At 41.4% G+C, this 21,854-nt stretch overlaps 1 protein-coding gene across 2 annotated transcripts; it reads right to left on the bottom strand.

The window, feature by feature from the left end:
• Positions 1–290: 290 nt before the first annotated feature.
• PKD2 (polycystin 2, transient receptor potential cation channel) lies at positions 291–21,779 on the bottom strand. Of its 2 annotated transcripts, XM_053975749.1 has the most exons (16): positions 18,780–18,840; positions 17,517–17,635; positions 16,187–16,300; positions 13,519–13,652; positions 12,931–13,181; positions 12,443–12,667; positions 11,667–11,895; positions 10,031–10,201; positions 9,436–9,617; positions 8,366–8,486; positions 6,386–6,484; positions 5,941–6,062; positions 5,246–5,363; positions 4,819–4,982; positions 3,847–3,994; positions 291–3,066 (listed from the first exon to the last, which is right to left on the bottom strand). In XM_053975749.1, the coding sequence occupies exons 3-16, from the start codon at positions 16,278–16,280 to the stop codon at positions 2,833–2,835; spliced, it is 2,292 nt and encodes a 763-aa protein (XP_053831724.1). In that variant the 5' UTR covers positions 16,281–16,300; positions 17,517–17,635; positions 18,780–18,840; the 3' UTR covers positions 291–2,832. The 2 variants fall into 2 exon arrangements, with proteins under 2 accessions (XP_053831724.1, XP_053831723.1); XM_053975748.1 differs by lacking the exons at positions 17,517–17,635; positions 18,780–18,840 and adding an exon at positions 21,377–21,779.
• Positions 21,780–21,854: the final 75 nt, after the last annotated feature.

Raw genomic sequence — 21,854 nt, 5'->3', positions numbered from 1 at the left:
GTTTACAGTTCTTTAAGTAATGAAGAGACAGTTACTAGCAGTGGGAGCTGCTGCCTGAAATAGCAGAAAGCCGACCTGTGCATTTGCAGAAATACAAATCTGAAATAAAGTGTTAAAAAAGGACCATTTGGGCAATGAAGCAGTAGGATCAGCCCAGTCCACTGGGTTCATTTACACTCTCTACTCCCTTTATTAGGTAATCTGAGAATAAGGTATGAGCTAAAGGTAATACAAATAAAATGTAGGATTCTTCATGTTCCACTATAAACAAACCAAGTGTAGGCAGAATATTTGCTTTGTAGATTATATAAAATGTTTATTAGGAAGTAAAGTGCTCAGTTTTACAGACCAATACATTCTTGATCATTATAGAAGACTTGCATAATTAACAGCTTCCTAATAAGACCAAACACTGTACATTACTATGCAAAAAAACTGTACTTTTGTAATAAGTGACAAATGGTATTATAATCTAAAACTGAAAAATGCATCAATAAAATGCTTGTAACATTTATCAAGTGGCAGTGCACTTACTGCAAGGCCCACTGTCAACACACATGGGTACCCCATGGAAACTTACTGCACTTCAAGATGAAGTTTGTTATCAAGTAACGACATGTTACAGAAATACACCCCAACAAATACGGCTATTAATGCAAACATTTTCATAATAAACATATAGTACAAATGAAAGGTGAGCTGAGTGACTGAATTTACATTTTGAAATGTACATTTTGGCTACGAATATAAAAACAAGGCTCTGTATATTTAAATTGCTTTGGTATAGTATTTTCTACTTTCCTTGCACAGCAGACGGCCATGTGTACAGCTGGTGTTTCTTTTTGGTCTGTTTGTTTACAGTCAGAAATGCAGTTCAACACTTAAAAGCTTTTCTCAGAAAGGTTTCTGAGGTGTAAAACCCTTCAATCAAGGCAAGAGAGAGCTTAATCTGAATGCCCTCATCTTACACAAATGCCCTACCCACTGTGCTCTGCACTGTTTTCTCAAGTTCATGAGGACTCTTGTGAAAGGGTATGAATTTCTTCCCAATACAGGACCAAATAACCCACACAAGAACCACAACCTGCTCTCCCACATAATTCTGTTCCCAAGACACAGTTACTATGAAATTCCAGTACTGAATTTCCTCCTCTTCCAGCTTACATTAATTAGGTTTCTGTGCGTATGGTTTCTCATAAAATTAAAAATGGGAAGGTGTGACTTCTATTTAGTTCTAGCAAGTTCTCTGGTTAGAGGAAAGGCATTCTGAGCCACTGCACATCCAGGCAATGCCATTGCAAGAATATATGGAACATGGAAGTTTTGCCTAAGCAGCACTCCCTCAAGAATGAAGAGATACCAACTGCTTGTTGAAACAGAAGGCACCAGCATAACACATGACACTTTATACTTTGTTAAACTGGCCTTTTTTTCCTCTATATACCCTACTAATAGTTGAGATGTGGTTGATTATGTAGCTTTCCATTATATTTTTCACCAGCTCTCAGTCTTTAAACACCAGACAAGTGCCATCTTCAGGAAAAAAGCACAACTGACAGCCTCCCTCCTAAACCAGCAATCCACATATGGAGACATTCCTAGGCAAAACTGCAAATGCTGCCTTGGTGCTCTCTATAGGAAATCAACAGAATTTCAACATTGCGTGTCCTTTCAAAAAGAAAGCTTCTATGACAAAAAGCAGAGGGAATTAAATGCTAAAAATCAGTGATTGTAATACAAACACCTTCCCAAAGGAATCCTGTGTTGCACCTCAGCAGAAAAGTTTATGTAGAAATGTAGCTAATCATTTTACAAGCAGTTTAGTTAAATGTAAATACAGACCACATAGTTGAGGTGTGATTAGAACTTCACATGGACAAGATCAGATTTTCCCAACTGTCAGAAACTTCTCTGCCCCTCTCCCTGTCACACCCAAGGAAAATTCAGTGGTTTTCAATTTTGTGTGCTTTTAAATAATGTATTTTCTGCAAAGTAGCGGTACTTATCTAAGAACCTCTGGAATGTTTATCCCAGAAACACTTAAATCATTAAAAGATAGCACTAAAAAATGGGCACTGTGCAACATAGCTGAAAATGATTGTTAGTTGGGTGTGAAGAGGCAGGTCTCAAATATTTCTTGCTAAATGCTAATTATAATGCATTCAGTTTCTACCACAGAATAATGTAATTTACAGTTGTACAAACTGAGTGCACTTTCTTCTGCTTAAAGGATTGTACCTCTCAAAACAGGAAAAAAAAATTTTTAATTAAGTAAAATACTAGTATACTAGGAATAATTCAGAAAGACAAGTAGAAACTCATATTTTAAAAAAAAAGTGCTGTTTTATCTGTCAGCTGTTATAATGAGTAAGACAAACTGATGCCATATTATTTTAAAATTTGCTTTTAAAAGCCTTTAAAAAACATACTTTCCAAGAGGAAGCAGAACATTAATAGCCTCTTAGTACGCCTGCCAGTAGACATTATTTTGTCTGAAGCTCGCTGCCCTTGTGCAAGTGTTCCCAATAATATTTTTATTATTGGGAATCAGATTGGGATTCAGATTACAGAATCAGATTTCTGTCCTGGTAGATTTTGTCCCATTTGCTATCCATTCAGTTTCCTGCATTTTTGTTTCCAATGGTGACACTCTCACTGCTGGCATTACACATGGCCTACACAGGCCTGAAAATGATTTATGGAGTGAGTATTTACTTTTTCCCACCAGTGAAAGATGTCCTCAGGGGTCTGATCAGAACCACCCCCTCATGCTGGGGAATTTCCTAGCTTAATGCTGCCCTGAAACACGTGGGATCACCTACAAAGCTCAAGCTACACGTGGGTGTTGTTGCCCCCATTTCCCGCTGCTGCATCAACGCCATCTGACTGGGAAGAGGACGGCCGGGAGCTCCTGGAGCGAGGTTGGCCGTTCAGTCCCAGGGGCGTTCCCAGCCGATGGCTCATCTGGGAGGCCGTGTCGTCCGACTCCCAGCGCTCCAGCTCCTCTCGCACCAGCCGCTCCATTTGTTCCCTGTGCATTTCACTGCCCCGGCCCAGTCTTTCATCCTAAACACATTAAAAGACACAAGCTGAAAGTGCAGCTCCCAAACTGAAGTCTAGGCAAAACCCTACACAACCACAGGAAATTCTTATACCACTTGAGTGCTTCCATAGGCTAATGAGGAAACAGCTCCCACGGCAAACTGTTTTTATGTCCAGGGATGAAATGAAATGCCCAGGTTGCCACCAAGGAAAGCACAACTTGTATTCCACCTTTTAGCATCTACAGAATCTGTAGATTTTAGCATCTACAGAAACAACACATTTCTCCCACTGGCAACCTCCAAAGGGCCCTCAAGGAAAGAGAGAGTGAAAGGGGAAGCAGTAGAAGTCAGGTAACCCTGGTGACAAAAGTGACCTCTCCCACCTGCCACACACAGTCCCAGAAGGAACAAAGGAGAATAAGAGCAGACTGGGCTGAATCCCATAGACTCTAACAGACTAGCCCACAAAAAATATTGTATTAATCCCAACAGACACCAAGGGATGGAAGAGCTGCTTCAGCAACTACTGAACACCACTGCTGTCCAGATTACAGGTTTAAATGGTGACACAGGGTTGCTGTAAGACGTGTTGTCTGAATCTTGAATCCTGTTCCCAAAATTTCATGTCTTAAATTTCATGTTTTCCTAACACCTAACTGAAATCACTCACCTACTGCCAAAGCACCCACCTCCTCTTTACCACCACTCCTTCAATCCTGCCAAGCCAGTCAGTAGGAAGAAGTGCCAACAGAAAGGAAGGACATGCAGGTCGTGACCAGACCACAGAGAGCGAGTTTCTTACCTCTGTCACTCCATCTAGCAGCTTTCCCAACACATCTCTCCTTTTTAGCTTGGCCCTCTCCATGGCTTCCAGCTTCACGATAACGGCATCGATCTTGGAGACAATACTGCCAATGGAATGCTCCATGCGATCCACCCGCCTCATGAGTCTGAGGACAACAAGTGGGAGCTTCAGTGACTCAGACATTGCCCAGTCAGCACTGCTCCAGCATGTCAACACACAGAGCAGACAAGGATGAGACATCACTGTAATCCAAGCAAGCCTCTGACTTCCCACAAACCAGTCCTGCCATCCAGGAGGGACAAGGTACACCAGAGCAAGAAAGTAAAACAGGGGCAAAGCACATGGGGGAAAAAAGTACATCTTGCGCTCTGCTTTCACTGCTCTTAGGGCATCATCATGAAAATTTGTTGGTTCCAGTGTCTTCGTTTGAAAATCAGGTGTCTGCTAAGGACACCAGTTACATAATTCTTTATTCAGCTAGTGTTGCTGTAATTAATTAATAAGGAGATCTATCACTTCGGACAAAATACACACTCATGAGTAACTTAATCTTATTAAAAACAACCGTTAAAGCTCTCACTGAACCTAAAATAAACTCAAGGGTTTACTACTTAAAAAAACAGAAAAGTCTTTTTTGGCATTATTGTAACATGACCCTTTACTCTGATTTTTCAATGACAAGGTTTTATGGATAGGGGTTTTGTTGCTGGGTTCTTTTTGTTATTCTGATTTTCTATATTCTAACCAATTCCCATGAGGCTCTCTAAGGACTTCCAATTCAGATATTATTTGAAAGCTACTAAAAGGAGTGACTTATGCACAATAAAATCCTAACACTTGCTTTTATGAATAATTTGATTAACATCAAGAAGAGAATACTATATAACCCAAAGAAGAAAACTCAAAATGAAATAAAAAACAACCAAAACCCAACATGCAGATCTGTGCCCCTCAGAAGGATAAACTTACACTTGGAACTCTTCATAGGAAACCCCACTAGAGCTGCTGCCCCTCCTCCTGGAGCTGTGTCCGCTGTCTTCATCCTCATCCTCCTCAGAGTCGTCCAAGCTCCGGGGGAAGCTGCGGCTGCTCAGAGGACGCGGTAGGGAGCTCCTATCCAGGTCCAGATCCTCCTTTGTGAAAACACAAGCCAGAGAGAGAGAGAGAGAGAAGATATAAATAACTTTCAGCTGTACATGGGAGATGGTGGTGTCAAGGTCAAAGAGCTCCTTTCGTCTATCAGTTCCCTTGTGCCTTTTTACAGTTCTGCTCAGACAGCCAGGAATGACTGCAAAAGTGAAGGGAGACAAGAGGATTTTTTGGGGAGAGGAAACCAGCACAGGGAGCAGACTGGCAGACAGTGCTGGTGGCATCCCACTCCTATTGCTGAGCTCACCCTCTCTTTCTCCAGGTCATCTCTCATCTGCTGATGTTCATGTTCTGTCAATTCCTGGTCCCCATCCTGATCATATTTGGTAAATATTGCTTCAATCTCTGCATCTGTGTGCCCCTTCCTGAAAAGGCAGTAAAAGCAGTCACTTCACTTTCCATTTTGCAGATGCTGAAAGAACTCTGTGTATTAGAAAACATTTCACTTCAAACAGACTGTCATCCTCAAGACAAAGACATCCCAGCGTTGCCTATAGATTCACAACACTGATAAAGGCCCCTCAGTCCTTACCCTTCATTAGTTAAAGCACCAATCTTCCCTACATTGAACATTTCTCCTTCACAACGCCCTTCTTTATCTCCTTGATTTGTACCCTTGCCTTGGACTCCTGACTGTCCACAAACTCCTGCAGTGGTCTGACAGAAACATTACCATTTCCTCCAAGGCCTTACATTTCTGCTTCCTCAGAGATTTCTGTGTTTTTCTCCCCAAAACACAGAAATTCAAGGAGGCTGGGCCCCAGAGCTCCAAAAACCTTTCTCTGGTATGTGATGCCAACACCAGCCACAATGCAGAGAAAAACACTATGATGTGTGTCTTTATCCACGTCAGTGTGCTTCTGCTAGAGGAAAATCACATAAAAATTAACATCACAAGTCCCTTGGCATTCTATACTAGGTAAGAAGTAACAACTCCCTTACCCTTTGAGATCCTGCCGGAGTTCATCAAAATTGAGCTTTCCTCCACCTTGTCTCAGACTTTCTGAAATGTCATCAACAGTAGTTTTCTTCAATTTAAGTTTGACCATGGCTTTGTTGTAGCCCTACAAAAGAAAGTAAAATTTGCTGTTTCTCGTGAAATGAGATTTCTAACGACTTTATTGATTACAGAAATCAGCTACTGCACAATCTCATTCAGTGTGTTCAGTGTGATCATTCAAGGCAAAGTCTCAGATGACTGAAATACATTGTGATGGGAAGTTTTCACTCATTTAATTTACACTCAGCTCAGATGAATTTATTTTAACTGAGATGTGTACTCCCACCAGCTGCTGCCAGCTTTACTTTGTACAGTTTATATAGTATTTTACAAAATAAGTTCAGATGTGACAAATAAGATGTCAAGCAAACAAAGCAATACATTTACCTTCCTGATAAGGTCAGACAATTCCATTTCTGCCTTCTGTTGTGCCATATCTGATTTGACTTCAGAGAAGGTATCATTGATAATGGCCAAAAACATGTTCTGTTCATAAGAGAAAACAAAAATATTGAAATTTCAACTTTCAACAAGACTGAGCCCTACTACTCCTATGACCTTCTTGTGCAGACCTTAACATGGATATTGTTTCAAAAGGCCAGAAGAAAATGGTGATCTGTTTAAAATGAAACTAACATCCAGAGCTTGATATTGAAATATGTATGATGTGCTGCAGTATAACAAATTTTAATCAACATCACTAGTTATTAACATAACTGGAAAATTACTTTCCAGAGAGGGTTCACAGCTACACACAGCAGTGGCAGTAAACCCTGCAAGGCAAAACTCACACAGGTAACAGCTGTGAATTAATCCAGGCAGCTGGCAACAAAAATGCCTGAGGAATCAAGTTAACTAGTCATCCTGTAATAACCAGCACAAACCAAAGGTTCTTATCTAGTTACAGCTTTGCATGCATTTCAAACTAAAGATAAAATCAAAAAGGTTAAAATTAGGCACTTGGCATTTATGGCACCAACTCTGGAAAGAGCTCTTTCTTGTTCAGAGAAAGGAGAAAATATTGGTCTCAGTAACCCTGTGCCAAGCATGTAACTTAATCAAACCATGCTGTCATCACTGAAAGGCTCCTGCTAGACATGGAGTAAACACGACTGAATTACAAATTGCATATTCACATTCAAGAAGAGTTACTCAATTTACTGGCATGTTCAGTGTAGAAAGGCAGTGTTATCCTCTCTTTCCTCATGGACTTAAAAAACATGCTTTGGAACAATCTTTCAGTGCTGTATCTTTATGCATTCATGCCCAACACCAGAGAAATAAGAGGTAACTTGACAATTCATTGTTGTGCTATTTTCTGCTGCTATTTTGCCCAGCTTTAAGAGTTGGTGCTTTCTGCCCATCTCCCCTAACTTAATTTCCCGGTCTCAGACTGGTCTCAAGGGACTTGCATCAACATTTCGTTCAGGCAAAATGATATTAAAAACCACACAAATTACAGTGAGTATTTTGGATAACCTGTTCTGACTTCACCTTCTAGTGCTTTTCTGTTGCCCCTTAGAAAAAAGATATTTCTTTCCCTTGCTGGACACTGGACTGTTCCTCTGGAATGCTTTAGGTGCTACAAAGCAAATAGGAAACCTGCTTTATGTGAACCTTTGGCACATAAGTGACACCTATGTTATTTTCCCACTGAATCCTGGTCCATCTCACCGAACACTTAAATTCCTCACAAAATACTTTCAATTCTCTGCATCCTTACCAGTGAACATCCAAGATGAAGTATTTTCCCACAAATAAAATCTGAATGCCATTCCTCCTCATCTCAAATAGTAACAAAAAGCTGCACTAAGTATGAGGGTCACTAAATAACACTAAAAATTATGATGATACATAATTAAGATGATGCTATGTGTGGCATGCAAGAACAAGGCTGTTGTAAACACAGCCAGCCACACTTCAGAGCACTTTATGAACCAAGAGACTGCATGGAACAGTACTACTTTTCACCAAAAGAGACAGCCTTGCTGTGTCTGCCAAACAGGCACTATTTAGATTTTAGAAATCAAATTATTATTATTATTATTATTATTATTATTATTATTATTATTATTATTATTATTTTTATTAATTATTATTATTAATAATAATAGTAATAATAATAACAACAACAACAACACAATGTGGAGCACTACATGAGAATGACAAAAAACATACTGTGCAAATCAATTTTAAATGAGGAAGAATAGGAAAGAGTGTAGTGATCAGCCATGTAGCAGTCAGGCCCCTTCATGGGCCATACACTCATCATTATCAGAAAAAGTCCCAAAAGTAGCAGGAGGAATCAAAGGACAAGTGCTGCAAAAACAGCCACTGACCCACCCCACTTAAACAAAGTGTACATACCAAAAGAATGAAGAACATAAAGAACACAAATGTAGTGAAATAAATGGGTCCCAAAATTCGATTAGCTTCTTCAACCTCTGTGAAGTTGAAGTCTCCCAAAATGATGCGGAACTGAGTAAATCTTAAAAAACAAAACACATCCAGGAGTTGAAGAAAATATTACTCGAGCTGGATATTGCAAGGATTCTCAAACTACTTTATTCTAGCAGTGTGACTGATAGGCTGCAGAGAGATCTGCACTGTTGTAACACTTTATTAGGGACTGCAAAAACAATTCATCAAGCACATCTACAGGCATAACCCAACTCACAGTCAGGTGCCACACACAGAACCAAACCATGAGCATTACTTCTCCCTTTTGGTCACAACAGGAAGCAGAGCAAACTAACAATTACTACTGTGAAGCTCTGAGACCCACCCCCATCCTCCTCAGGCACATACAACCCCAACCCCAACCCTCTCTCCCTCTAAGCCAGAAGAAGCTTGGCAATTTATGGCACCATCAGCATATTTCCAGTTCCTTCACTTCTCTGCAAGAAACTCCTTGCAACACTGCCCCAGTGCAAGGGAGCGGGGGAAATCAGTGACTGAACAACCTCTTAATTGCCTCAGTTACAATCAGGTTATGTTGCACCAAATCAACCAAGGAAAAATTGATTAGCAATCTTATATTAAAGTCCTCTCTCTCTCCTGGATTCCAGATACTTATAAATTTTGTGTTTGGCTAAGATGGACTCTGAGTCAAGCAACTATGAACACTGTCAGGAACACAGCCTTATTATGCATCCAACATTTCAGTAAGCATTTAACCACTGAACATGGAGTCACTGCTTTGTCTAGGAATGTAACCAACCGCTGTAAAAATCGTATCACAGCCCTGCCATTTTTAGCTTACTGCTCTGACAGCAATAACACTGTTATAAAAATGTGTTTACTGCCAGGTTATATCAACAGCGGTGTGCCTGCAGCTTATCTGCTTAGATAGATGTCACAGGATTTGCCTCTGATAAAGTAAACTGATTAACCAATGCACCAAAATCTTCTTTGCATTTTTTAATACCTGTACTTACATGCAATCCTGGAAAGTGCTGAAGTCATCAATTTGAGTGCCGAAGACAAGGTAGGCCAACTGAGCATATGCTAAGAAAATAATAAAAAACATAATGGCAAAGCCAATTACATCCTTGACACAGCGAGACATCGTGGTGGATAACTGACTCATCGTTCTGTTGAAGTTAACAAATTTGAAAAGCTGTTAAAAGGAAAAAGAAAAGAAAAAAAGCTGAAAAGAGAAGGAAGACAATTTCTTAACATAATTGCTCTCCAGTCTTTTACATGAGATGTCTTACTGAACATGGCTGGAGACAAAGCAGTACCCAGTAAGAATTACTGACTTATCAATTGAGGAATAATAAAAACATTTCCTAACATGTCTGCTGACAAAACACAAGCACTGACTACGTCTTCTAGACCTAAACAAGAGCTGACTACACCTATGGCAAATTACAACTTAGCTTTTCATCTGCAAGAAGTTATCACTGTTCTGACTTTCTCACGTGACTGACTTTGAGAGAAACATGAGTAAACCTCAAATAATGTGTCTAATGAAACTCAGAATACTGCTTACACTCTAATGTTAGAATAAGGATGTGTGTCTTGAATTACCTTAATCCAGACAAAAAACACAGTGACTGCAGCAATGTTGTTAAACTGCATTTGCCAGTATGCCAAGGGTTCGAAATTGGGGAATGAGTTCTGATCTTCCAGCAGCTTCTTCAGGAGCATATCAACAGTTGATGTCCTATAGATGCTAATTCCTATAGCTACCACAGACAGCTGAGCAGAAAAGAAACATACAAATTTACAAAAGGTAACTAGGGTTCTAAAACAACTTGTTTATATCAGATAAAGTTAAGATATGAGGAACTTCATGCATTTCACAGTAAAACCATTATAGTCCTGGACTACAGACAAATAGTCTGGGAGTAAGAAGATTTAGAAGTCATTTACTCGCCACTGTTTGTGAAGAACAAGATGACAGTGGCACCTAGCAGGATTATAGAAGTGATATTGTCACAGAGAAGAAAATGTAAGGAAGGGAATATGACAACTCAAACAGACAAAGGTGAAAAAGAACAACAGAGCAGAAAGACAGCAGTAGCCAAAAAGGTACTAGAGTTTCTCCAGAGCACAGACTGAGCAGTATTGCCCAGAACAAGTAACAGCAGAGAAGCTGCAGTTTTACCACAGAGGTTTCTTGCTTTGACTTCTGCAAATGTGCTGTTCATTACTGTAAGTGAACACTTCGCCACATACAGAGAGTCATAAGTACATAATCCTACATTTAAACAACGCCCCTCAGGCAAGGCATAAACATAGAATTCTGACCTCTAGTGCGAACTGAATTCTACACTCACACTTGAATACTCTTCACTGACTTAACAGCAAAGCATTTTATCCCTGCCCAACCATTAAGTGTAAAAAACAGCACACAGTTCATGTAAACATCCTCCTAAGCAGCCCTTCGTTTACAAAGCACTGTGATGCAAATATGATTTCCCTGGATTACAGATACTGGCTTCAAGACTTGCAATCTTTGATTAATCCAAGACTGAAGATACAAAATGAGTATGGGACTGGAACTGTTTCAGCATTTCTGGCTTTGTATACTTTTGGTAAGCACAGCTTGATCTGAGTCCAGAGAGAACTGTATTAAGCAGCTTTATATCCAAAGCTCATATTTTCTGGTGCACTAAGATTACTGATGTGCAACACTGTCCACTTAACCTAGACAGCTACTAGCATTCTACAATTCTGAGGCACTTCTTCAAACTTGGTATTAGCTGGTGAGTATTATACCAAGATAAATCTCCTTGTGGTTCTCTGTAAACATATTCAAACCCCAGTCCCATTCCTTGAAATGCAAATCACTCCTTTAAAACAGATGATTTTCTTACTTGAAAGCCAGTGCAATAGCCTGTACCAGCTATGCAGAAGGGAGAGCAAGTTTGTCACCTCCAATAAAAGCTAAGTCTGTATAAATAAAAGATGAAAATGCATGATGGACAAATACTCTAATTTTGTACCAGGCTGGAAGGGCTGAAGACAGAACAACCAATTTTGTGAAACATACCAATATCACAACAGAGACTAAAACTGTCACATTCAGACTGAATAGCCTCACAGTCTGCAAGTGTCCTTCCTAGTGATGGTCCTGTACCTTAAAAACACGACAGGAACACTGTCTCCCACAAAGTGCACTTTAGAAAGCAATTTTAGCCTGATTACAAAGGTTGCTTACCACAATGATAAGGATATCAAGGCAATTCCAAACACTTCTGAAGTAGCGCAGTCTATGAATGTGAATTTCTAAGACCTCTTCCACCATATAATATAGAACAAAAAGACAGAAGGACATTTCACAGGCTGCCAGGAAAAAATCAAAAGTGGAGATGTAATGAATCAGCCTCACAGGCTGAAAGTGCCAAGATGTAACCAGGCCTCCAGTGGCTGGAAACTCTACTAGCAACCTGCGTTCAAAAAAAGGCAAAGAAAAAAAGAATTTAATTTAATCAGAACTGATGAAAAGCACTACTAAAAGACACTTGGGTTTATTTGTATAATTATCTAAATAATAGAAACAAACCTACATATGATTCCAATTTTTCACACCACACAGAAGTTGTAAATGTGACCACACTCAATTCTGACTAAAACTCAAAGCCTCTCAGGAATAGTGAGGAAACAGAGACAGAAAGATTTTGTTTTCATCTCTGCCTGTTTCATGCTGTCTGACCCAAGGGCTGATGCTCTATACCCATGTATTTACTTGAATATGCCAACTGTGTGGAAAGGTCTCCTGCAAACTGCACCCAAGGCATTATGGCACCATGAAAGCCAGGACAGACTCCATGAGGAGTCTCACTTCTTTGACAGGGAGGCATGGCTCTTCAGTTGTCTGTCCCCTTTACACAAAACATACACTCACTTACGTCCCCAAAACAAAGTCATCACAAGAAAACCCCAAGTCTACAACCCACACTGTGCAACTGAACACTGTCGTGGTTCTGTTCACACCTGATCACGCAGAACAGGTTGATGTTTGCATTGTACACAGAGAAATCAATGAAGGCTGCTCTGGTCCCTCTGTCCAGCCACAGGTTCTTCTTCAGGCTAGCAATCTGCAGAGCTGTCACTTCTCTGGTCCTTGAGAGGTCTTGGTAATAGCCAGCCCCGCTGTATGTGGCAATCAAGCCCCAGTGGCTGCTGCCATTCAAATCCTTCTCATTGGTGTATGTCCAGCTAGCTCAGAAGTGAAAGAGAGCACATTGGTCTTTCCACCTTCAACTCACAATTAATAAAACAGACACCAACAAGACCTGACCAAAAAACATTTATTAGCTATTAAATATGCTTTAATTCAGGAGGTACTTGCTACAAAGTTTTGATGTAACCTCTGAGAAAGAAGTTACAAAGGTCCTTTGACTAACACCGTAAAATCAAGATAGAAAAATGAGTCACAAGTATATGAAAAACGAGCACGTATCTACAGGAATGCTACGTACGCAGTTCCATTCCGGAGTCCAAAAGGAGCAGTATCTTCATTAGCTACAGAATAGACATCATAGCAGTCTCTGATTTCCTCCTTTAAATCTTCAGGGATGGAGCAGGAACCATTTCTGACTTTCAGCTGCCGAATGCGAGGCACTCCTAGGAGCAGGTTCTCATAATAAATGAAGCTTTTGTTTTCTGCCATGGTTTTGTTGTTGTACCACATCTCCCAGTAAAGACCATCCAGCAAAGGGCCTTCTGTGAACTGGGGAGGATGACAGAATTTCAGTTTGCATGTTGCCAGCACTGTTTCTGTAGATCTTCATTCCACAGAAGTGTTAGAATTGCAGTTAATAATTTCTTTGACATAAGACTTTAGTATTACCTGCCCTCCAAAGACATCCCACAAACTTGCCCTACCCTGCCCCACCAACATTATTTGAGCTCTAAATTTTCACATATTAATGGCCTACTTTGTCCCACAGCTTTGACATTGTGCACATAGCATGTTAGGAAATAAGATTCTGAAGGTTAAATTTACAGTTCATGACAGTACCAGTGAACCACAGCAACAGAGATATAAAAACTTGGGTTTAGATTACCTTCCAGAAGTCATCCATTGTGGACAAAGTTTTGAAATCAGTTTTCTCCGTTTTTGACACAGGTGTTTCCAGGAAGAGCTGTGACATAATCCTTGTATAATAGTACATACTGGAACTCACTGTCCCATAAGTCACTGCAGAAGGTTTGGTAAGGAGTGAGAGATAAAGGAATGAAGGAAAGAGAAAAAAAGCAAAGGAAACAAACAAACAAAAAAAACACCCCACCAAACCTTTATTTGTTTTGAATACATGAGGTTGTAGTTGTACAGATTTTGTAGTGGAACTATTAAGCTCCAAAATAAAATCCACACCAAGCAGCATTTATCTGTCAACTGTGACTAAAATAGAAATGCAGTGAAGGTAGACTGATCAATCAATTTATAATACTCTCTTCTCCTTTCCACACCTCATTCTATTATTAATGCTTCTACCAAAGTAAACCTCAAGGGAAACAAAGGCACAATTCAGCAGCCTGAAGAGAGGCAGGCAGTGCCTTTTTAGGTGGCTTGTGCTATCCAAGGCACGCATGGAGAACTGGCACAGATGGCACAAAGACCTCAGGACAACTATGCTCTGCTTGAGCAGATAATGACAGTCAACCAGGATAGTAGGGCACTGGGAAGGACATGGATTAGGCAATGAACGTGCACTATAGATGTGCAGTGCCTTTAAGAGAAACTGCCCACAGAAAATAAATGACTGTATTACTCCTTTCCCTCACACAGGGCCAAAGATATGGCCGAGGGCCACAGAGCATGAATTATAAAATGATGTACAAAACTCAGATGGGTTGAGGAAATAATCTCTGGCATGGGTATTTATGGGGAATAAAACAGAGAGTACAATGGAACTGATAAAGGAGCCTGATATCCTAGGCCTCATCAAGCAGAAGCCTTGGGAGAGACAAACAGATAAATTCTCCCTGGGCAAGAAGTGACCAAGAGACATGTTGTGAAACTTTTGTGATATGATAATGTTATCAGGTGATAACACTGATGTCATGAAGAATGTGTAACCAATGGGAAATTGTTACCAAAAATAAAACCTTATATAAGTGCCATACCAGTAAAACCATATATAAAAGCCTTATATTCTCAATAAAATTGGCTTCTGATCCAAGCTCAGATGTCCCTGTCTCTCCACTGCCGATAGGTATTGTTACCACCTGTAAATACTTGAACCACTCTCTGGCTAAAACTCAGAGGAGTCTGAAAGATTAGGCCTACACTGAATAATCACTGTCAGTTTTGGTAATTGTAAAAAATCTACAATTTTTTTTTGTTTCCCTTAACAACCAGAGAGTAAGAACTATTTTTAATAGAGTTCTGCTGCGCACATGGAATGCTTCACGTGACTGAGCAATACCTGAACGTACTCTCCAAACTGTAAGAGAACAAGAAATGCCCACAGCATTTAGCCTGCACTGGGAAGCACTCTCCTAGGGCTTGCAAAGCCACAGACTGACCTCCAATTATTGCTTATGTGAAAAATAAAAAGGATACTTAAAAAATACTAGTAAGTTAGCAATATATCCAGATATTTAACACACTACCTCTTTCCTTTATTCTGTTAGCAAAAATATTTTTCTGTAGCAAAACTAATAGTTAACAGCCTGTTAAGAGTCAAATTTCTCCTGCTGAAACGAATTTCACTTTAAGGCAGGCCTGTCACTGCAACACTTGTCCTGGTGCTACAGTGTGCTAGCCACAAGCACCCTTGCACTGCTTTGTTCATAAACCTGCTCTAAGCATTCTTAAATTACTCAGGAAGGAATAAACCATGATATTTAATATATAAACATGCCTGCAGTACAACAGTCGTGTCAATAGTATAAAATTTGGGCTTTTTAGTAATTCTGTTAAGCTCAAGCAGAGCAGACTTGCTCTCAGAGACAGTTTACCAGTGTACTTTTGCCTTTGCTTTTCCACTCTGAGATTCCCCCTCACAAAAATTTAAAACATCACTTTGTTGTATTACAACTGATCATAAATGGCAACCCAAGAGTCACCAACATTTCAGCCATTTAGGGCAGAACTGCTCACACTAAAAATTGGAGACTTGAAACCTACTGGCTTTCTAAAGATACACTAACTTAATGTACACATTTTGTTGGTTTTCTCCCTAGCAAACAAAGAAAACAGATATTTTGTAACTCCACAAGAAGTTCTTTCTTGCATTGTAAATTGAACATCACTATGTTCTGTGTTCTTTATGTTATGATACTTCATATGGTATCAAATGGCACAAACCACAGAAGTCTCCAGCTGTGATCTGTACATAACCTTGCTGATGAACTTCAAATGTTCAGTTATTTGTCCTGGATGACTAACTCCTCCTCTTCATTTACCATTTCTGCTCAGTGATTTCAGAAAGTGTAGCAGAAGTATTAGACTGCAACTTGGTACTACAATAAAAAATGCACTCTAAAAAAAAAAAGAACAAGTCTATTATCATCCTGCCTGAAGATTCTAAACTTGCTAAGGTGCAGAAAGTTGCAGTATTTTCAGTCTCAAGCAACAGTCCCTGCACAGAAAAAAGAGAAATATTTGATTCTAAGTATTTGCCTACCTATCTATTAGTTCTTCTCCTACATCAAACAACCTTCTTTCTGGAATCACAATGAGCAGGCAGTGCAGAGCTGGATGCACTGGTGCTGAGTAGTACTTACAGACACACAGGACCACAAGGAAAACCATGTACGTGATCAGCTCCCGTAAAATACTTTTCAAGTACTGCTCTCTGCTGGTGTTGCTCTCTTCCATGAGTCTGGTCCCCCACAGACCTTAAAAGGAAAAAGATATATATAATGATGTGTGCAGATGTCTGGTACACATAGACGAGTGACACAGTAAGTGGTGTTGAAAGCTTAACCTTGTTTTGCTGCAGGTTCTTCTGTGGATTTTAAGCTTAAGCGAGGAGCTTTGTTTGCAGACAGAATGGGGCCTGAGGCAGTATCAACTATCAGTGTGATACCATAATAATTTAGTAACAGTTCAGCAGAACTCTAACAGAATCTGTGGAAGATGTGCAGAAGTGCTGTTGCTTAGAACCACACGGCATAAAAACAGATACAAAGATACAGACACAGACAGCCTGCACAGACAGCCATCCTTCAAGAAATGGAAATGCAGTGCTTTGGTATGTTTTCTTTTAAAACATGCAAATCATTATTTAGTGAATGAAAATACACATTCATTACTTAGCCTTTAGGAGCAGTCTTAATTTTCTACATGAAAGGAGGATACTTGAGTCAAACTTATTTTTAAAACACCATATCATAACCTTCCCCTCTCAGATAAGCAAGAGACACAGCAGGGATGTTGGTGAGCATTTCTGCATGGTTTCTCTCCCTGCACAACAAAGAGTTATCAATTAAACATCAGTAGCAGCCTAAATGAGCAACTGCTGTCCAGTCTAGCTGTCAGCTTGAGCAACTGCATCAGCTGAACTTTTTCTGCCTGTTCCTCATTTCATATAATGCTTGACATTCCCAAAAAGACAGGGAGAGAAGCTATTGAACTTTGGTGATCTCTTCCAAGTGGATAACAGAAAAGCAAAAGGATCTTTTAAATGGAGTCTCTAAAAGGAACAACCACCTTGAAACAAAATGCAGTTAGCAATTACCATTCTTATTTCCTGTGCCTAGTACAGAATAGAAAAAAAGCTAGGAACAGCTCCCGTTGTTCAGACTGTTCCCTTCATGGAGCTTCTCTTCATTTAAACCTAAAGCAAGGCAATTTGACCTCAGTTTCTGATCAGTGAAAAAGCATTTAAAACTAAAAATTCACTCCTACAGAACTGCAGTAAATTTCCATCCTTTTCAGGTGTTTTACACAGCCAACCTTTCAAAACATCCCTTACATTCTCAGTAAGTACATCCTCAGTAGATGGAAATGTAGCAACCTCAAACTCCCTAGGAAAAATCTTGGATCCATCAAACATACCACAGTAATTTGAAATGGAACAGTAACAAGGGATAGCCAAAACACATTATAAACCTGACAATGAAGCATGAGTTCAGCCAATCTGCAACCACTGCTGTAAGGCTAAGACAATGGGCTAAGCTGCTGCAGACCTTTGTTTGCTAACAGAGATGGGAATAAGGAAGCTCTTCCCTCTACCTGCATAAATGAGAAAAAAAAAAATAATGTGTTAGATGTTTCTTGAAGCCTTTCAGCTACCACATTTTTAAGTTGTGACATAAACCTGGAAACTGCTCTTCCACAGGCACAGCAAGCACGAACACTTTCAGCATTAATCTCTGTTCACATGGCTTAGTTGGTAACTTAGGGCCTTCCCTAGTGTCAGCCCCCAAATAAGAGACCTTTTCAAAGCTGTTCTTTAAGGCCAAGTTTGAAAATGTGCAGATAAAGACTGCAACTTTACTACACTGAACGCCAAATCCTCCCCATTAGGTCATTCTTGAAGACAAAAACACAAATCCAAGAACATTTACTGAGTCACTAATAATAGTAACTCAATAAATTCAGCCTCTAGCACAGCACTACGTTGCACTTCATAAGAAAGGCAGGAAGACATTAGGGAAGAGAGGAAGAAAAGGCTGGAAAAGCCAGTGAGCTAAGCTGGCAAGAAGGCCAAGTCCTGGCTGTCAGCACATTACTCACCAATAAGAAATGTGGTGAGCAGAGGCAGAAAGTTTCCAAACTCAAACTCTGTCATATTAGACTATCATTAGGAGTCAAGTGAGCAAAGAACAGAAAGTTTCAGCAAACGAAAAAAAATCCAACTAAACAGCACCAGGGATCACACAATGATTGTTGTGCTAAATGAACAATGAATTTTCCCATCAGCTAGCTTGGAGCTTTCATTAGCTGTTACATTTTTGCAATATAAATATATTATTCCCCTTTTCCCCTTATTAGAATATTGATTTAGATGTACCAAACATAGTAGAGGTAAGCAGTGCTGGATTTGACATCTGCTGCAAGCAACAAAACTGTTTTGTTTTCTTATATACATTTGCTATTCATCAACTCTGACAGAATCTGTGTATTTTTATCAAATAAATCTGCAACCAGCAGTTGCTCATACTCATTCTGGATGTAGCAGTCTTCATGAAAGTATCAATTAATGAGTGACTAGGAAGGGTGTTTTGTATCTTTACGTAACAATAACTAAGAAAACCTTTCAAGAAATGCCCAACACACATCAGTGATGACACACATGAGGACAAGGCAGCACTGGGTGACCAAGTACAACTCTACAAGGCAGGATTATCTTTCCAGGCTGGCTCTGGAAACACAACTTGTTTTTACCCATCAAAACTTCTGGTAACTTCCTCCTTAAGAGAGTAGAATAATCAGCCCCTCTTCTCCTCTCAGCATCTGGGATATTTGCTGAAGAGATCTATAAAACTAGAGGAACTAAAGGCACTTCACAAACACTCATGTTAGAATCTGAACAGAATCCACATAAAGAAAAATCTCAACTACTGATAGTCTGTTCTATTTACTTAGTAACTCCTGTTACCGTTTTCCCCAACAGTTGCAATTACCAAAATCCCAATACTTTAAATCCTCTCTGCATTTTTCTTTCATAACTCACAGCAAGTAAAGTGCAATCTGTCATTGAACATCCTTCAATACTAAGTGGCACCTTTTTTTGCCATGGTGACAGTATCACTTGTGATATCCAAAGGATTGCTCCCTCTTGTTGAATTCTGTCTAGTGAGATGGAATTCCATTAAATAAACGTATGCCAACTTTCTTGTAGTCCTTGAAATAAAACTGAATGCACCATTTCCAGTCTTCAAAGATACTCATAGGATATCCATGGAATGCCAAAAGAACTGTGGAGTATTCTTTCTAATAGTAAACTCGCAGTTATCCTTCTAGTGCCCTATAATGATGCCAGGCTTGCAATCAGCCCCTTTAAACTGTGCAGCACAGGGATCACATCCTTCAGATAAGGTGTCACCTATCTGAACCTAACTGTTGCAGCTCCCTGCAGCACCTCCACAGCACCGGAGTCTCACCCAGACATTTACTGTGCCCAGGTATTTATGGCAACATTCTCATCAAAGAGCCAGAAAAGGATCTGTCGACTGCAGTAACTTTAGCTACACTTGCCTATAGAAGGAGGTCAGGCATCAACAGAAACTGTTTTGAGTACTACTGCACAAATCACAACAGAGATGGGACAGGAGCGACACCTGCCAGGTCACCACCAGGTCACTCACGTTCGCCTCGTGTACAAACACTGGTGTTCTTCACCACAGTTAAAAACATACACAGGAGGTTTCTTCTTGGCAACAACTGAGATGAAGGGAGCATCTGAACTACAAAAACTTTGTAAAAGTTTTTATAAAAGGACTTAACTTTCTCCATGTGAAGCAGCTCTTTTCCTAGGCAATTACATATCTCAGCAATGGACCAAAACAAACACACCCTAGAGACTCCGAACAGAAAAGTGCTAATTCATGCACAACGCAATTATTACTGGTAGTTTTTCCTGGTTATTCTGGTTTCTTGTCATGAAGTGACTTGGGTCATTGAACATGGTCCCAATAAAATCTGCTAAAAAGAAAACACAGTCTATTCTATAATCTCTGCAAGTCTGACTTGCATACCACTAAGATATTGCAATGTTCAAGAGGGATTTCTTTTGGTGCAATACAGCCAAAGCTAGAGAAATCATTACAGCAAACAATCTTTGAATGCACATGAAAATCAGAGAAGGTACAAATCCTTGCTTAAAGTCAAGTTTGTTTTGAGAGTTCCACTGATGCCGTGGCAACCACTTCAGAAAATCCGTATTTCAGAAGAAGAATCGTTATTTTCCAAGTATGGTTTGCTTTTTCTGCAGCTTTATAACTATAAAGATTTTACTCAACACTTAAACCAATGCTCTGTTTAAAATCCTTGTAGTTTGAAGCTGACATTTTAAGCTTCTCTGAAAAGAAAGGAGCGTTTTTCAATGTGCTCCCACAACCTTAAATCCAAAGGACTCTTCATCCGGCATTCTCTCTGCTGTTGTCAAATCAACCCTGTACAAGGCCAGCTCAGCAGGGAGTTACTGCAGTAAGCTTTTAATGACACCTCAAATGTTCACTTGATGTGTGCCCAGTTTTGCTTCCAACTCTGCCCCTGGTCACCAGCTGTGTGGCAACAGGCAGCACTTGACTGTAAAGGGCGGCACCAAGGCACTGCACAATACTGCAGAAAAGTGATTCAAACACCCTCCCAGCACCCCACTCTAAGTATCCCATGCCACCCTAACCACCTCTTCCATAGAATGGGGTAGTGCTGAGAAAGAAGCAAAGGCATTCTGCTCCAAAGACCTGGTGCTGGGGCAGAAAGCCAAGGCTGGGAAAGACCTCTGGAGATCATCACATCCAACCTACGACCCAACATCACCATGTCAACTTGACCACGGCACCGAGTACCAGCACATCCAGTCTTTCCTTAAACACCTCCAGAGACAGTGACTCCACCACCTCCCTGGGCAGTCCATTCCAATGTCACCTTTTCTGTCCAGAAATTCCTCTTAATGTCCAACCTAAACTTCCCCTGTGCGAGAGTGTCTTACACGGAAAGCAGCCAGGAGTAAGACCTGGGAGGCAGAGAGGTGGGGAAAGGAAGGAGCGAGATGGGGGCGCATCTGCGTGTGCTGGGGGCCATAACCGGCACGGGGATCGGAAGACAGATGCGCACGAAGAGACGGGGACATAGACACACAGGCAAGGATGGACGGAAAAGGACACGGGCAGAGGGAAAGGGCGGACTACAGGCAACTACAGAGGAGACACCACAAACAGCTCTACAGCGCGCAGGGAAGCGGCACCCGCGCCTGAGGAGCCGGGTCAGGGTGCGGGGCTGCGCGGCCGGGGCTCTCTCACCTCGCAGTCTCCGCGCCAGGCGCTTGGCCCAGGCCGCTCTGCGGGGCGCGGCTCCGTCGGGCGGCCCCGGCAGGCGGCCCGGCCCCTCGGCTCTGCCGCGCCCCGCGGGGCCCCGCCGCGCCCGCCGCCCGCCGCCCACCGGGCCCCCCGCGCCGCTGCCCAGCGACGACGCGGCTCGGCTGCCCCACTCCACGTCCATCTCCAGCACCGGCCCCGCCGCCGCCGCCGCCGCCGCCGCCGCGTCCTCCTCAGGCTCGAAGCCCGGGTTGTCCCGGCTCCAGGCCTGCCGCGAGCAGGCGGAGAGCGGCGGCGACGGCGGGCAGGAGCCGGCCCGCGCCGCCTGCCCCAGCCGCTCCAGCTCCAGCTGCTCCCGCCCGCGCCGGCAGCCGCCGCCGCCCGCCATCGGCCCCACCGCTGCCGCCCCTTCCCCGCCCTCCGGCGGAAAGCCCGGGGTACGGAGGGAGATGTAGTCCCCCTG

Source organism: Vidua macroura, chromosome 4 (genome assembly GCF_024509145.1).
Source record: "Vidua macroura isolate BioBank_ID:100142 chromosome 4, ASM2450914v1, whole genome shotgun sequence".
NCBI lineage: Eukaryota > Metazoa > Chordata > Aves > Passeriformes > Viduidae > Vidua > Vidua macroura.
The sequence above is the reverse complement of the archived record's forward strand: the minus strand, read 5'-3'. Positions and strand labels throughout refer to the sequence as shown.